This window comes from Hyperoodon ampullatus (assembly GCF_949752795.1).
Source record: "Hyperoodon ampullatus genome assembly, chromosome: 4".
Lineage (NCBI taxonomy): Eukaryota > Metazoa > Chordata > Mammalia > Artiodactyla > Ziphiidae > Hyperoodon > Hyperoodon ampullatus.
The window spans coordinates 57,810,185-57,827,420 of NC_136917.1; the positions used below are offsets into that span (position 1 = coordinate 57,810,185).

General features: G+C 45.1%; 3 protein-coding genes across 4 annotated transcripts in view; 1 reads left to right on the forward strand and 2 right to left on the reverse strand.

Moving 5' to 3' along the window:
* The first annotated feature begins 857 nt into the window (after window positions 1-857).
* Window positions 858-6,709, forward strand: SRA1 (steroid receptor RNA activator 1). The gene is made up of 5 exons (XM_079701879.1): window positions 858-967; window positions 1,093-1,218; window positions 4,841-5,046; window positions 5,996-6,104; window positions 6,259-6,709. The coding sequence occupies exons 1-5, from the start codon at window positions 943-945 to the stop codon at window positions 6,468-6,470; spliced, it is 678 nt and encodes a 225-aa protein (XP_079558005.1). The 5' UTR covers window positions 858-942; the 3' UTR covers window positions 6,471-6,709.
* Window positions 6,710-7,656: 947 nt separating this feature from the next.
* EIF4EBP3 (eukaryotic translation initiation factor 4E binding protein 3) lies at window positions 7,657-9,457 on the reverse strand (the record flags this gene model as incomplete). The annotated part of the gene is given in 4 exon segments (XM_079701880.1): window positions 7,657-7,989; window positions 8,146-8,319; window positions 9,356-9,388; window positions 9,391-9,457. Coding segments are annotated over 4 exon segments (303 nt in total). The 3' UTR covers window positions 7,657-7,960.
* A 5,470-nt stretch (window positions 9,458-14,927) lies between these two features.
* Window positions 14,928-17,236, reverse strand: part of LOC307051501 (ankyrin repeat and KH domain-containing protein 1) — a gene marked incomplete at its 5' end in the record, with an annotated part of 116,432 nt that continues 114,123 nt past the window's right edge. Inside the window, 3 exons of one of the 2 annotated variants that reach the window (XM_079701874.1) lie at window positions 14,928-15,379; window positions 15,659-15,823; window positions 16,528-16,703. In XM_079701874.1, the coding sequence (XP_079558000.1) occupies window positions 15,320-15,379; window positions 15,659-15,823; window positions 16,528-16,703 (401 nt within the window). In that variant the 3' untranslated portion in view covers window positions 14,928-15,319. The remainder of the gene's footprint in view (window positions 15,380-15,658; window positions 15,824-16,527; window positions 16,704-17,236) is intronic. The other variant, XM_079701873.1, reaches the window with a different exon arrangement.

A 17,236-nucleotide genomic window follows, 5' to 3' on the forward strand; every position in this document is an offset into this window, starting at 1 on the left:
TGATTGAGAGGCCCTGTACCACAGCCTAGGCCCCGGGCTCTCCTCTCCCTGGGTCCCTGTGTTCCTTGCCCCTGTCCAGCCCTGGACAGTTGGCTCTACCTCAGCAACACTTTATAGCAAAATCAGTATAAATAAAAATCCCTCAGTGACCTCACTGGATGTGAGTATATTGGGCCTGGGACTGGGTTAGGAGTTAACAACCTGTATGAGATGAGTGTCTGCGTCTGTGCTTGGTGTTGGTGGCTGCAGGTAGTCACATAAGGGCATGGGAGTGTTGGAAAAATGACTTCATTTAAGAAATATATTTTAAAGAATATATAGGCACTAGGCACTAAGGTCGGCACTGGAAGTATAATAAAATAGGAGTTCCACCTTCTGAGACTGTCAAACAAGAGTCAAATAAACAGTACTGAAGATAATATGTAGTTCAACTAGGAAATCTCAGAAGGTTGTGGGAGCTCAGGTGAGACACCTGAAGTACCTGGTCTGAGGTACTTTAAGTGTGCTAGGCTTCCTGATAAATACATTCCAGCCGAGAGAGTGTAAACGTTCAGGGAAGTGGACAGAGGTTCTGGAAGTCCACCTGGCTAGATCACAGTGGGGGCATGTGTGGGGCAGGAGCTTCTGGTGGTTTGAACTTGCTCCTGAGAGCAACTGTGAGATTTGGAGAGAGGGAACCCACTTGGGCTCCTAGAGCGCCACCTCCTGGAAAACAGCCCCACTTGGTACCATGTGGTTAGGGCCCCGTGCTTTATTAGCTGGAATAGATTTAGAGTTTCTTAGGGAGTTGGAGCAGGTCCTCGACGGCGATTCCCAGCGTTTCTGAACTGTCCAACCTGGAGGGCTCCAGGCAACCGGCCCTGCCGGGGGCGTGCCCCAGCCGGCTCGGGTGCGGCCGCCCCGGAAGTGACGTGATGCCCCGCTGGCCGTGCGGAAGTGGAGATGGCGGGGCTGTACGTGAAACCGGGTGAGCGCTGCGGGTGGGCTGGGGCGCTGGGTCTACTGCCGGCCCAGGCTGGGGGCGGTTACCGCGCGGGGTGCGGACCCTCTGTCGCCCCCGGGCTCGCTTCACACGTCCTCTCACCTTCGCAGGCAACAAGGAGCGCGGCTGGAACGATCCGCCGCAATTCTCATACGGGCTGCAGACCCAGGCTGGCGGACCCAAGCGCACGCCGCTCACCAAGAGGGTCGCCGCTCCCCAGGATGGATCCCCCAGAGGTGCGTGGGGGCCCTGTGCGCCGTGACCCGCCGAGAATGGGCGGTGCCAGGGATAAGCTTGTACCGTGGGCCTTTTTTGCTCTCTGAGGACTTCCTGAGGAGAGAGGTTGGAGCCCCAGAAAGGGGCCGAGTTCTGGCTTTTCCGAGCTCCTTACCTGTTGCCCAGGTAAATAATTGGTACGTTGGTCTCAAAAGAATCTCTCTGTGCTTTCGCCCTAGGTGATCTCATCCAGACCTACGGTTTTTAATATAGTTTTTAATTCCCAAATTATTTTCAAATCCTATTTCCAACCTGGATCTGTTCTCAGAACCCCATCGTGGTATACCCATTTGTCTGTTCTTCCTCGTCACTTGACTGTATGATAAGCATTTCAGACTTAACGTGTTATTCATTTAATCAGTATCATCTACTGAGCACCTACTGTGTTTGAAGGCAAACTAAACAGCAGTGAACAAGACAAAAAGTTTTGTTTTCTTGGAGTCCACACTATCGCTTTGGAGATAGATGAAATGGTGGTAAGGGCTTTGCAGAGAAATAAAACAGGGTGATGTGAGAGTGACTGGGTAACTAAAGTATCTGAGGGGCTGACACTTAAGCTGAAATCTGAATGATTAAAAGCTAGCCACACAAAGATCAGGTGCAGGAGTATTCAGGGCATTGGAAACAGCTACTGCAGGAGCTCTGAGATAAGTTTGGCAAATTCAGAGACTGAAGGAATATCTGATGGCTAGAGCACAGTGGGCTAGGGATAGAGATTAAGATCTGAGAAGTAGGCAGGGGGCCAGATCATAGTGGGTTTTTGTAAACCAGGATAAGGAGTTTGTATTTTAATCTACGTAAAGTGGAAGCTATTGAAAAATTTAAAGTAGAGGAGGGCGTCCTTTCCCCCTGAGCATTTCCCGTGCCAATAGGTGGATCTGTGGTCCTGAAAAGGGAGTTCAGATTCAGCTCTTTTCACCCCTCTCTTATCCACACCCGTAACATTGCAGAGTTATAATATAAATCAGAGTTTCTTAACCTTAGCACTAATGGCATTTTGGGCCAGATAATTCTTTTTTGTGAGAGACTGTCCCATACATTGTAAGATGTCTGCAGCATCCCTGGCCTCTACTCACTAGATGTCAGTAGCACCCACCCAGGTGTGATAGCCAAAAGTGTCTCTAGACACTTGTCCTGGGGGCAAAATCTCCCCAGGTTGAGAAACACTGACATATCTTTAAAAAGATCACTGTGTCTACTGTGTGGAAAACAGATTTTAGGGAAGAAGTGGAAAGACAAATTAGGCTATTTTGCTAACATAGGTAAGATGTAATGGTGATTTGGACAAGGGTGGGAGTACTAGAGGTGGTAGGAATTGGATGGATATAGGTTATGTCATGAAGAAAGTCAGTAGGAATGAGTAGGTATAGTAGGTGAGGTGAAAGAAGCAGCAATGTAACATACATTTTTGCACTTGAGGAACTGGATGGTGTTGTTCATTGTTATGGGATAACTGGGTTTTGGTGGGTGAGGAAAAAAGCTTTCTGTCTTGGCCATGTTAAATTTGGGCTGCTACTCTGGGGAGAGGTCTAGGCCAGAATTACAGAAATGTGTCACTGTCACATGGGTGGTATTTGATGTCATGGGCTTGAATAAAGAGAATGTGTGGATAGAGGCCTAAAGAGGATCCAAGACAGAGCCCTAAGGTGCTCTAGCATTTCAAGGTTGAACAGGGAAGGAATTAGCAAATGAGACTGAGAAAGAGCAAAAGAAGTAAGAAGAAAAGTAAAATTTACTCTGGGAGAGATTAAGATCTTGATTCAACCCTGATGAATGCTGCTGAGAGGTTAAATAAGATGAAGAAAAGGGACCACTTGATTTGACAAACATAGCAATCACTAGTGACCCTAACAAAAGCAGTCAGGAGTGATGAGAGCAGAAACCCAGCAGGAATGGGCTGAGGAGAGAATGTGAAAAGTAGAGAGTAACTGTAGTCAGCTCACTGAAGAAATTCTCCTGTAAAAAGCAGAGATGAGAAATAGGGCAGTGCCTGAGGATGCAGCGTGAGGTAAGGGATGGTTCTGTATGCTGATGGGATGGTTTAGTAGAGAGGGAGAACTGATGGCACAGGAGAAAAGGGATAACTGCAGGAGGGAAGCCTAGAGAAGGCGGCAAGAGAGGCAGGGATGCAGAGTACAGCTGGAGAGATGGCCTCTGATAGGAACAGGAACCTTTCATCTATTAGAGGAAGAAGGAAAGCAGCCACAGATGCAAGTGGGGTAGTAGAACTGGTGGTGAGAAGATGAGAGTGTTCCTGTTCAATGACCTTTATTTTCTCAGTGAAATATGAGGTAGGGTCAGAAGTAGAGAGACAGCAGGGAAAGGAAAATAAAAGGAGAAGGTAGAAAAGTTTAGAGGAGATAAGATGTGAAAATAGTTGTTCTGAAGAGTGGAAAAATGAGGCAAAGTATATGATTTCCAGGCACTGTTGGATACCTTTTAAAATCTGTAGCTATGAATTTAAAGGGAGTGAGTTTAATGCACCTCAAAAATCTGAGTAGCTGAGCTGGAAGGGTAGGAGGGGTGGTCATTGTTGCTGAGAACAAGGCAGAGGGGGCTGGGAGGCTGAGGTAGGGTGGAAAAAATGGTTATTGGAGGTGAGAAGGTCAAATTGACAGACCAAATTAGATGAATTATCATCCATGTGGATGTTGATACCTAAAAGTAATTTTTGACTTTTCTCCTCCAGTTTTCTCATTTTCCATAGTGATTCCACCATCCCATCATTAAAGTCAGAAACCAAGAGTCATCCTTGGCTTCTCTCTCCTTCACCCCGTTCCATCAAGATCTGTTCTACCTCCTCCTAAATATACCTCAGACCACTCCATTTCCCCTCATCTACTCTTTCACTCTAGTCCATGCCAGCATTCTCTTTCCTGGACTATTGTTAACCTGCCCTCCTCTACCTATTCTCATCAACTTTTCACAGACCATACAGAGTGAATGTCATAAAAAACAAGTTTAGTGATATCAGTCCCTGCTTTTATAAACCTGCAGTGGCTTCCTGTTACCATTAATGGAGTAATGGCTCAAGATTAAACTCCTCCAAAGCCCTGCAGGGTCTGGACCCCTGCTTACCTCTCCAGTGAAAGCTCATACTACTTTCTTCAGTGTTAATCATTTCCAGACACACAGGCCTTGTTTCTGTTCCTTGAACAAGTCAGGACTTTTTCCACCTCTTGGGCCCTTCCCTTACCTCTGCCCTAGTACATGGTTCCTTCAACTCTTTATGGCTGCATCTGTCTCATCCAGGTTCTTAACTTTGTGAGCACTTTTTGCTACACACTAATGTAGCAGCTGTACCTCTATTCTTACTTAATCATCACTGCAACCCTGTGAAATAAGTACTATTCCTATAATATCCCCATTTTACAGAAGAGGAACCCAAGCTCAGAGGTTAAAGGTAATTTGCCATAAGTCACATAGTGTGAGCTGGGATAAACTTAGATATCACCTTATAAGGCCTTCCTTGAACACTCAGGCTAGGTAGGTCCCTCTACTATTCCTCTTTATCACATCATCCATTTTATTTCTTTGTACCTATTTAAGCCATGTTTGCTTGATCCTGCTTTACCTTTTCAGTCCCCACTTCAGAGACATCTCCTGGGGCCCCCCCAATGGGGCCTCCACCTCTGTCAAGTAAGGCTTCCAGACCCCCATTTGTGGGGAGTTGTCCTCCCTCCAGCATGGAGCCCACAAATTTCCCAGTTGTTGAGCCTGAGATTCTGCTGGAAGATGTACTGAGACCTTTGGAACGGGCATTGGAGGATTGCCGTGGCCACACAAAGGTAAGTGAGAAAGCTCCCATCAACAGCCAGATGCAGGTATGACTCTCAAAGGTAGACCCTCTGACCCTATGAGCAATGGCTCTTAATCCTTTCTGAGTTATGAACCCCTTCAGAGTTGGCTAAGGACTTCCTAGAAAAATGAACACAGGATTTAGGAGGGTTCACAAGCCTCAGAAGAGGCTTACAGGAAGAAGAATTGAATTCAGCTCCCATTAATGACAATAACAGCCTGATTTATGTACCTCTAGGCCATTGAGAACAGACCCTGCTGATATTATGCTTAGAGAGGGGGAAAAAAACCCAACAACAACAACCCCTTTTTTTATTGATAATGTTTCCTAAGTTCTCTGGAGGCAAGGGATCTGAGGAGTCTTAAAGGAAAGTAGCAGAGGGGCTTCCCTGATGGTGCAGTGGTTAAGAATCCACCTGCCAATGCAGGGGACATGGGTTCGAGCCCTGGTCCGGGAAGATCCCACATGCTGCAGAGCAACTAAGCCCATGCACCACAACTACTGAGCCTGCGCTCTAGAGCCCGTGCTCCACAACAAGAGAAGCCACCACAATGAGAAGCCCGTGCACAGCAACGAAGACCCAATGCAGCCAAAAATAAATAAGTTTGTTAAAAAAAAAAAAAAAGAAAGCAGAGTGATCTTCACCTCTTTGGTCCTTAGTTTTCCTTATTTGTAAAGCAGCACTATAGAATTAATTTCTGAGCATATGAGAAACTCCAGAAATTTAAAAATTCTAGCCATACGTGCATTTTTCTTGAGAGGAGATCCATAGATTTCATCAGATTCTTAGTGGGGCCTCTATGCGTAAAGAACCGTAACTCTGAGATTAGAGTGTAAAGTTCCTGGGCCAGACAAAGCAGGTGCTTCCTATGTGGTGCTCCTTTCCCTGCCCCTGTTGGGCTGGCAGCACTGACTTGGAGGGGGCTTCTGTCTCTCAGAAGCAGGTATGTGATGACATCAGCCGACGCCTGGCTCTGCTGCGGGAACAGTGGGCTGGAGGGAAGCTGTCAATGCCTGTAAAGAAGAGGATGGCTCTGCTGGTGCAAGGTGTGGCTGGGTCCCTTGGTATAGCCTAAGTCCCTCATCCTGCCATGGTTGTCCAAGTTGGACTAGGTGCTGAGATTTTGACTGGTTGGGAGGGGAGGAGTTGCAGCTATGTTTTTTGCTCCAGGTTTCTTGCTCAGCCCCTCTCTCTCCTCAGAGCTTTCAAGCCACCAGTGGGATGCAGCAGATGACATCCACCGCTCACTCATGGTTGACCATGTGACTGAGGTCAGTCAGTGGATGGTGGGAGTTAAAAGATTAATTGCGGAAAAGAGGAGTCTGTCTTCAGAGGAGGAGGCCAATGAAGAGAAATCTGTAGCGACAGCTGAGCAGAACCAGACCGTGCCAGGCATCCAACATGATCCTTAATCCTATGGGTTCCCCAGCCTCATCTCACACCATCTCTTACACCTTGGCATGGGAGGCCTTCCCTAACTTGGCTCCCTTTTACCACTTGGGAGACTGTCTGCCCCATTGGGGTGTTTGGCCTGACCCATCTCTGGGGGAAGAGGTCCCTCCTGGACCACAGGGAGGCCGCTTGTTACCCATACCATATGCATTTCAATAAAAACATCTCAATGTGGTGGGACCTGGGCAGGAGAGATGAGCCCTTCCTATGCCAGCCTGGTTCCCTCTGGTGTCCTTAACTGCCCTGCCCGCTGTGCACCGTGCACACCTCTGTTCTTCCTCTATTCATCATGAATGGCCTTGCTAGGCGTGAATAGATTACTGCCTGCCACTCTCCCCCAAATGAGACAGAAACATACATCCCTTGCTGGGCTGAGTAACCCTATGTTTGGATGATTTGTTTCAGTATGGGAACAGAGGCTCAAATAGCATGGGGAGATTTTTTTCCCTCAAAAAAAGGAGACCTATTTGCATTGCATCACCCTTGAGGTATGCAAGTGCTACAGAGATTAGAACCTAGCTGTATAAATTGAAGGTGAAAAAGACCAGATTGCTGACATATGGGATCATGATTTTTTTTTTCAGGGGATGGGGAGAGTAGGATTATGACTCTTTATCTGACTCACCAAATAAGCTTCTGCCTCTGTTTGGGTCCTAAGGTCTTCTAACGCTTTGAGGACAACAGAACCAGGTGGAAGGGGCCAGGAGGCTCATATCATGCTGTGAAAAGGGAGAGTACAGGTTTCCAGTGTTGGAATATGGTTGGTACTTACAGGTGGGAGGCAGAAAAGGTATGGGGAGACACAAAAGAAGGCTATAGGCTGGGGCAGTGCCTCTTTTCTCCTGCTTTGGAAAAGCTAAGGAGGGAATGGTAGAGAGGCCTGATTCCAGGAAGGCTGCTTCCTGGAAAGGCTGGAACAGCCCTTGGCAGGGGTCAGGCTATTGCTGTTTATGGTTTAGCAGCTACTATGGCCTGCCCCCAAAGCCTGCCTCAGGCTCTAAGTGCTGCTGGAAGTGGGCCCAGTGGGAGCTGGGAAGGAACCTGGTACCTCTGATCCTAACCAGATTTGTTGGGACCCTTAGCTTTATGGGTGAGATGGGAAGATCAGCATTGAGGAGAACACTGGAGCCAAGGCATTTCTTTGAATGTTTACTAAGCAGTCAGACAGTGACATTCTCCATCCCTCAGCCCCAGCCCCAGCCTGAGCCAAGGGCCAGGGGTTGGGAGGAGTGCCTACAGACCAAAGAGTAGTAGAACTAAGGGCTTGGCAAGTTGCCCGTTCCTATCCCTGGTCTAGCTGCCTCAGAGCTAAGGGAGGCCCAGAGCCACCATGTCACCCCCTTCTGGATTAGATGAGGCCAGTTGGCCTTTGGATACCCCAGAAAAAGGAGGCAGCAGCAGCAGCGTGAGGGATTCCTCTTACTCCACACACAGGGTCACCTTCACTGGATTAGATGTCCATTTCAAACTGTGCATCATCTGGAGAGAGAAAAGGCAGGAGGACTGGTTGCTGGGCTGGGGTCTGCAGGTTCAGTGTCAGTGAAGGAGCCCCTCTCAGAATCGAACCCCCACTCTACTTAACTGGGGCATTTGGGTTCAAAGCCATTTTTTAATTTTAGGGTCTGCTTTCCTTACCAGGTATCTCTTGCTCTGTCTCCTTCTGCTCCTTCCGCTCCTCGAGCCTGGAGGGTGGGGCTATTGGAGGAGTTGTGACCCCCGGAATCTGAGGGAGGCAGCAGGGGGGCGTCTGGGCAACGGGTGAGTTCTTGCACTCCAGCAGGAACTTTCGGTCGTAGATGATCCTGGTGCCTGTCAAGGGGTAGGGGCTAGTTAAGAGGCAGGAGCTTGGGTACAGAGCTGTCTGGGACTCCAGACATAGGCCTTTTAGGGACCAAGGGGTCACACCTTCCCATTTTTTAAAGGGCTGCTGCTCTGCAGCCCGGCCAGGATCTCAGCTGACTAGCCTTCACAACACTTAAAGTCTCCTGGGCCTACCCAAGATGTGTCTAAGCACCATAGAGCAAGTGGGACACCCCAGCTGGTTTAGGCAGGGGCTTTTAGTTTAGGGGAGCTTCAGGTCTTGGCTCTAGGAGCACCACCAAACTTGGAGCTCAAGTACTTCAGGAGGCTCCTGTCCTGCTCTTCTGGCTCTGGAACTTCAGTGCTTTGGTTCACAAGGGAGGGCCTAGCCCTCCAGCCTCAGTTGGATGAGGAAGCCAAGAGCAGATACGAAGGCTGGTACTGCCACCTGGGCTCTGATATCCTGCAGGGAGGAGCGGTGTTCCTCCTGTGAAATACAGGGACACACTGTTCTTATCCTGACCCCTCCCAAGTCCTGTCAGGCTCAGCTCAGCCTAGAGGAACTTGGCCCCAATCATGTCCTCCTAAGGCCCTACCCTGTTCTCACCCCTCCCCTTCGCCTCCGTGGCAGGAACCCCTGAGTAGGCATGATTCCAGGCTGCTCCACCAGTCAGCCAGTAGTCAAGGCAGCCAGCGCAGAGACCCGAAGCTCCTGCCCCCAACTGCCAGAGTCCTGCATTTGCAGCTTTGCAAGACCCGGTTGCTTCCTGCTGAAGCCACACTCAATTGGGGCCTCGCAGGCAAAGTCAGGAGAGCCGGGTGAGCAAGGAGCCCAGAACCCAGGCCATAGTGATTTCTGCCCAGTCACTCGGAAACTAGGCACAAGGCCGTGTTGCATCACTTTGAGAATTTAGGGAACTGGGCTTCGGCTCCAAGTACCCACCCCCATCAAAGCTACAACCTGCAGAGGGGCCTGCAGGCAAGTCCAGGCTCGCACCTCCCCACCCATGTCCTGCGACATGCACACGTTGGCCTGGCCGCTGACCTCCGGGGGTAGTGGCGTATAGTGTGACCCCAGCGTGGTGCTGTAGCAGTCAGGCAGCCAGTCCCTGCACCCGGGAATCGGGCAGCTGGTGGATGTGGACATAGCACGAGCGGGACGAGCAGGAAGGCAGCGGCTGGTGCTGGTGTTGAAGACGCGGGGCGCAGCCGAGTCTGAGGCGGACTCAGTTGACCACGTGTGGCCGCAGCAACAACACCAGGACAACGTCAAGCCAGGGGCGGGCCGGCCGTCAATCAACCCGATGATCCCGCCCTACCCTCGCGGGAGGAAGCACCAAACAGCGAAAGTTGGAAGGAGTTCCAGGAGCCGCACCGGCCTCCAGTTCCTCCTGGCCCAAAATTGTCCAGCCTGCCTATGCCTATAAGCGCTGCAGCTACTCAGCTATTTACTATTTACTGTTTATAGCAGGCGCTGGGGACAGGTGAGGTATGGCACATGTTATTGCCATGTATTAATTCATCCATTCCTCTCAACAGTTTTGGACAGTAAAGCACTGTTATTAGCCACATTTTACAGGTGAGGACACCAAAGTCCAGAGAGGTTAAGTCATGGTTCAAAGTCACGGATTTTGTAGGAGGGGGAGCTGGGATTCATACCTGAGAGTGTCTGATTCAAGCATGTGCCCCTAGGCACAGCTGTGTAATGCCTCCCATTAATTTCAGTACAGGGTGAAAAGTGCCTTGATTGCCTGGTGCACAGCCATCAGGGTAGGTCAGGGAGAGAGAGTGGGCTTTCTGGAAGAAGTGATACCTGGACTGATTAAAGGATGAATAAAGGTTGGAAGATAGGAGAGGCCAGTTCTTTGATCTCTGTTACAGCTAACCTCAGGAAACTAAGGAAGGACTGGGGGCTGGTGAGGAGGGCTTGGTCTTTAGCCCTCTGGAAAGTAAGATCAGAGAGTCTGGCCTTTAAAGAGAAGATTTTTTGATGTAGGCACAGTGATATCAAAGGAGGCAGGAGAGAGGTGGTGGGAGAGTAAGTACTAAGTCTAGTACCTGTATATACAAAAAATCTCGACTTGACCCAGTTGTCTGCTGTTTGGCTTCCTCAGAATCACTATACCCTCAGCAATGCCACCCCACCAATTAATTGTAGACCACCTGACTTCATGGATTTATCAGTATTACTTCAGCACTGGCTTCATCAGATTTCCCCTCAGCTCTGATTTCTTGACTCATTTTAAAAAAGACTATTATACAAGTCATTGCTTCTCAAACTTTAATGTGCACATAAAGCACCTGGAGATTTTGTTAAAATGAGGATTCTGATACAGTAGGTGGGACTTGAAATTCTGGGTTTTTAATAAATTCCCAGGTGATGCAGACCCTTAGGTCTGCATGTCCTCAGAATCACACTTCAGGTAGCAAGGATATGTATATTTTATTGTTCCAAAAAGGTTTTTGAGCCTCTTACAAAGTGGTGTATGCCTAAATAAAGTGTCTTAGCAATGAAGTGCTGGAGAGTAAGGCTTGGGATCAGATTGTGGAGGAACCATCTATGACAACTCAACTTTTAAGCAAGGTAAGTAGTCTAGTGAGGGGAGTGGGAGATGGGGTGGAGGACAGTGAGACTGGAGGTGAAGACTCCAGCCTAGTGAAATAGGGTAGGCAAAAAGGCAGTTGCTGCGAGGATGGAGAGAAGTGGAGGGGATCCAGATACACAGAGGAGGAAGGGTAAGGTGACTGATTTAAGGGTGGGGTGGGAGAGGAGATAAGCTAGGATAATTCCCAATCTTCTGACTTGAGAGTCTTGGTAGCTAGTAGTACCACCTAATATAATAGGGAAAACAAGGGGAGGGGCATATCTTATATTGGGGAATATATAATGTGTGTGGAATGTTCAGATGGAGCAGCACAGTAAGAAGCCAGATATACAGGTCTGAAGCTACAGAGGGAGAACTCTGGGCAAGTGATTCAGATTTGCGTGGAGTAAAATCCAAGAGTGTGGGATGAGATTACCTGGGGAGAAGATACACCAAAAGAAGAGACCTGAGCATATCAACATTTATTTAAGGGGTAGTGGAAGAAGAGGATTTCACCAAAGGAGACTGAGAAAGACCAGTGAGAGTAGGAGAACTAGAAGTGTCAAAGGTTTTCAAGAAGGATCAGTGTGGAAGTGATCCTTCTATTAATCTCTATTATAAAACAACAGCAGCAGTCACAGACTTATAGCAGTCTTACTACTATAAGAGTACTACTAGAAGCTTACTTTTCTTGAGACACTGTGCTATAAGGGCTGGGGAACTAGAGAATAGGTAGTTGGTTTTAGAGAGAAAACCAGATTCATCATCCATTCAACCAGGATGAAGGACCAAGAATTTAAATCAGAGGTTTTTCAACACTGATTGCCCATTAGCGTATAGAAGCTTCCAAAAAAGAAAAAAAAAACCAAAAACTTATGCTCAGGTCCCAACCCCAGATTAAACCTGTAGGGGAATACCAGGTCTCTGCCACCAGGCAAATTACTTTGAACTCACGTCAGTACCATTAAGATAAAACAGGAAGAGGTGAAAAGTAATCACAAAATAGGTTTGCAATCTGATCATTAGATTCACGATCTTGTTTTCCAAATTAGGTCTTCAAGCCCAAGCTCCTGCCCTTTTTTGGAGGTGGTCTTAACACACTCAAGTTTCTCTCACCCATTTCCTACAGGAGAGAGTGAAGGTAAAGTAACCTGTCAAATAACATTGACAAACGGTGACAAATCTTTGAGGAATAGAAAATGCGGCATTATCAGAGTCCCTCACCCCAGGACAGGGTCCACTGGGAAGACGTCACAACCATCCACACTTCTTAGTAGAAGAGCTCTAGGGCTAGTTAGAGAACAAGATGTTCAGAAGCTGTTTTCCTACAGTTTGTTTGCCTCTTCCTGGGTTTACAATGTGGTACAAAGGTCTTAAACAGTGGGACAGAACCATGTATACTACTTGTACTCCTCTATTTGGCTTGAAACTCTAATAGGACCAGCCTTTCCCCTTCTAAAAGCTACCTCAAACTAAGGATGGTACCCTCCTGTACTAACTTTGACGTTGGAAAGAGAACTTGACCAGAATCTGTAAGATGGAAACTACAGTTCCAAGTCCTGAGATTTCTTACCTCTGGTTAGGAGAGGCCACCATTGGCTGTCCAACTCTCTTCTTCAGTCTCGTTAGCTGAGGTGATGAGATTTCCCCTTTGAGAGCAGGGACTGAAGGAAGCAGACTGGCCTATAAAAGGGCAAGTCAGCACACTGTAGCCACAATAGGTTTAAAGGGTCTTAAAAACATCAAGAATTTTATTGGTGGTGGTATTTTATTACATTGAACACTACTTGAAATAAGTGGGTCCAGAAACCTTGATGATACAGTTTTATTCCTTGAATGAGCTGTTATTCTCATAGGGCTTGATCTATGCCTCAGCAGGATGTTTCTTTTCTTTTCTTTTCCTTTTTTTTTTTTCAGCAGGATGTTTCTTAATGACTTGAGGGCTCACTATGGGTATGCAAGGTTTTCTTCTGCCTCCACTAAATTCCCCAAATCAATAATGGCTCTCACAACAGCAGACTTTTGATTCCACGTAAGAACAAATGGTAGGGGCCCTCAAATCTCAGCAATGTATTGGTTTCTAGTAGTCCCATACCATACATTCTCATTCACAAGACAAGAGAATCTCTTAGAACTAGGAGACCCTTTTGAGTTCATTTACATTGTTTCATTTACAGATGATGAATGTGAAGCCCAGAGGTGAGAAATGATTTGCCTAAGGTCATACGGCTTAAAGTGGCAGAAATGAAAACAGAATTTAGGTTTCTGACTCTTGTTCCACTCTACCCATTCTGCCTCCCCACAAATCCCTTGTATATTCTGAAAGTAATTAAGTTCTTACCTGAGCTAGGTTTAATCCAAGGTTCAGGTTGGTAAAATAGCAGTAAAGTAATGCCAGGAAGAGGCAAGACAGAGGAAGAGATTAGCAGGCAAAATGGAGTGGGGAGTAGGTTACTGGGATTCAAATAGAAAGAAAAGAAGGCAGTGGTGGTAAGAGGGCAGGAAGTAGGGTATCCTAAATAACTGATACAAACTGCACAGCTCCTGTTTTTTCCTAATCCTTCTAGGGGTTTCTCATAATTGTGTCCTCTTCTTATGGGTTCTAGTTCCTGATCTGAGATAAAATTTCTCATTCTGTTGTCCTCAAGGTGTAGAAGATATTGGAAGAGCTCTTCCAATAATTCAAGTGTACTTTAAATAGTTAAGATAGAACAAAACTCACTTTTTGTCCCACTGAATAATTTACTTAATATTATCTCTCTCTAGTATATGTTTCATCAAGCGTAGTTTCATTCATTTCACTAATATTAGGTGATTTTTTTGGTTATTAGTGGTAAGTGGAAACAGCAAGATATGTAGGTGATCCCAGGGGTCCTTTGTCCCCCTCAAAGGGGTCTCTTGAGACTACTTGATGTGGTTATTAAGCATTACAAAGGCAGTAGCTTCAATACCAGTGATAATTTCCAAATCCATTCAAAATAGAAAATAAGAAATGAACTTGCAGAAGCACTCTCATATGTAAAATGATATGGAAGACAGAACAACCAGGTATGTCTAACACAGAACAAACATGGTGTGTCTCATTCAGTGGCAGCTCTAGGAGCAAGGGAGAGAAGATTAAGAACTTCTGTTGGTAGGAGAGTAGAAAAGTGCTTCTGGTATGGGTTCTGCCCCTAGTTATTATTTTTCTGTGCATCCTTCTTTGCCTTAATGTGTGTTTTGGCTCCTCTATCACCTCAAACATTTTCTTGTTTTCTTTTTTAGATCGCTTTTATCTAAGACCAGGTAATTCAACCATATTAAAACATGAACAGTCAGGTTGATGACTGTTCTTTTCATTGGGCTAGTTTTTTCTGCTCTATTGCATCAGATTCTTGGCATAGCCTATAGTTTGGCCAAAGCAATCCATTCCAGTGTTCATGAGTTTAGCTTGTTGACCATATTGGCTCTTCATGGAACTAAGCCCAGAATTAGTCACATATTTATAAACATTATTCAGCTGATTCAACAATACAACAGAATTAAAAGAGTCACCCCCACCCCCTCCTATGTCCCAACCCAAATAAAACTTAAACACCTATAACCAATATAATCTTTAGATAAAAAAGTCAGGAAGCACAAAAGGAATCTGAAGGATGATTTGGGTGTCCCTAAGTTTTTTCAGTGTCACCTGACTGAAATCCTGTTGTTCTTATTGACATACTCATGATCCACAAAGAGCTAAACCTTTTAATGGCTTATCTGCTAAAGTCAGATAAGACACATTGCAGGGGCTTGAAACATTCTCACTTTTAAAATGATACGGAAGAGAACAAAAGAACAAGGAATGTTTAACACAGAATAAGTATACAACTAGTCTTAAAAGTTTTTTCAAGGCAGTCTAAGAATGGACTCTAAAGTGTAAAATGTGAGAAGCCTATCACAAATATAGTATTAACAACCTGGTTCAGTATGATTGTGGATTGGGTAGTACCTGCATGACCACTGAAAGGATCACACCCCACTTCTAAACACTGTTCATCTTTTTATTGAATATTCTGGTAAATATTTCACATTAATACAGGCCACATTAAGTAGAGCCACTATATGACAAGAAATTTACTCAACCTTTTCATTTTAAGTATGTAAACAATTGTACATGTATTTACCACCCTAAAAGGTTGAAACATGTAATCATCTAATTCTCTTCTGCATACAAGTCGCATTCAGTATGTTTAGCCCAAAGCACTAATTTCAAAATGGCTAAACTAACCAGAGAACATAATCAGATGGATAGGAAATCACTTTGTTCATATACAATGGGCAATCAAATTTCCATTGCTAAAGCCTCAGAGAATATTTCTTAGGCACATTAAAAAAAATCCCCAGGGTTCTTCCAAGGTCAAAAGTTTCTCAAACAAGGCTAAAGAGTAAGACCTTCTAACTTAGTTGACATATTTGAGATGCATGTTTCCAATATGAGGTGCCCACGTGCCAGGCCAAATCTGAAAAGGGGGAGGAAAAATTGGAATTTCTAATTAGGAATCTTTAGACATTTACAAAATGAATATATAAATGCAATGGTAATTCACTGTTTCTGCCTAGGAAGAATACACATACATGAGATAAAATGTTAAGTAGCATCATCTTGATATTGAAAAACTTAATTCAGTTCAAGGTAGTCAGATGTCATGACTTTTGATATTCAGAACTTGCACTACCCAAAGAATTAAAAGAATGACATCATAAATCTGAAAAATAAAAGAGCATTAAGTCCATTTTACCTGCTGGGCATCAGTGCATTCAGTTGAATTTTGAATAACTTTTATCATAGGGTTCCAAGCAGGATCTGGGTTGTGAAGTCCATTAAACAGAGGGCCTCCTGGAACATCAGCAAGCTGAGGATGGGAGGGTATTATGGTACCTCCATACATGGAAATTGGTAGACCCTAAAACAGCAGAAAGGTGTAATCATGAAGTGATTGTAAATGATGATTCCACAATACCAGCATAGATTCTTATTTCCCTTCATTCAAAGAACTCCAGAGTATCCTGTAAGTATAGCACCACTGTACAGTCTTGGGAAACCAAAAGTGGTTATTTGCATCAGCAACATTTTTCAATGAGAATAGAAAAAAACAAAACAAAACAACTAAAGCCAATATCAAGTCATCAGGAAATTTCCAATACTTGATGAACACATACAATACCCTCAACTTTCCCATATTTAGGATTTACTAATAAGCTTCTGCCAAGAAAAGGGGAATCCTACATGATTGCTTGCAGCCACAATCTGGCTTTATGGCAGCCTGGAAGCTCTCAGAGGAGACAAGAGGGCAATGGGGAACTCACAGCCAGCTTTTCAGAGAGGAAGAGGCCCCTCTCTAAGCTGTGGCAGCCAAATGCAAAGCAGCAAAACCCAAATCTCTCAGGTTTTGGAGGGAAGACGGGGGCTTCTTCAGGATAGTTTGAGGACAAACTAATGTAAACAACATAATCTACTTTTGAAACTGGATAAAAGATCTGACAAAGTCATAGAAACAAACTAGTTATACCAAAAGGGAGAATTATTTCAGTACAAATTACTCCTTAACATGTGACTACATTAGCTGGCAATGTGTTAAACAAGTTACCATGATGTTTGTCAGCTCACTTTAGAAAAACCCACAAAACTGCTTACCATAGGCTGATGAAAAATGTTAGAGGGGGCTACCATTCCAGAATCATCTCTCTCCATTGGTTGATGCTGAGAGAATGTGCTTGGGTCTGATAATTGTTGATGCATTGGATGGTTCCCTATCACAGACTGTGACCAACCTGATAAGCCTTCTAGAAAGAAGAATTGAGATCAAGGTTAGATATTTATTTGGAATAAAATAACAAAACATTATCACTGGATTTTTTCACACTAAATTTAATCAAAAGCATTCCTTTGAGAAGCTCAGGACACATTCATGAAAATCTCTGCAAACCAAAATACAAGTTCCTGGAAAACTGGGTGGAGTCCTCTGAATACCCCAAACACTCTACCTTGTCCTTCAAAAGATTAAGTGCTCTCTGAAAGAAATCAAATGATTGTCCTATTCTATAATGAAAAGCTTAAGAAGGAAAGGAAGTATGCTTTGAATCTTTTATTTCTAATCAAGTCTGTATTTATTATTTTATATATATTACTATCATACATATTACATCTATTATTATGTATAATCTGAACTAACATTCCAGACTTTGAGACTGGACTGAACTCCTCAAAGTTTTAAACAGCCTTACTGGTTAAGTGCAGGAACTAATAAGCTTATTTACTTAGGTAAGGAACTAAGTTTAAATGGCAAAATCCCACAACTTACTCGAGATATCCCTCC

What these genes read in the sequence shown, in the direction of transcription:
- SRA1 (XM_079701879.1), top strand. Translation starts at nt 943, where the DNA reads ATGGCGGGGCTGTACGTGAAACCGG. An exon ending in CCAGGATGGATCCCCCAGAG is followed by an intron (nt 1,219 to 4,840) that starts GTGCGTGGGGGC and finishes TTACCTTTTCAG; the next exon opens with TCCCCACTTCAGAGACATCT. An exon ending in GATGGCTCTGCTGGTGCAAG is followed by an intron (nt 6,105 to 6,258) that starts GTGTGGCTGGGT and finishes CTCTCTCCTCAG; the next exon opens with AGCTTTCAAGCCACCAGTGG.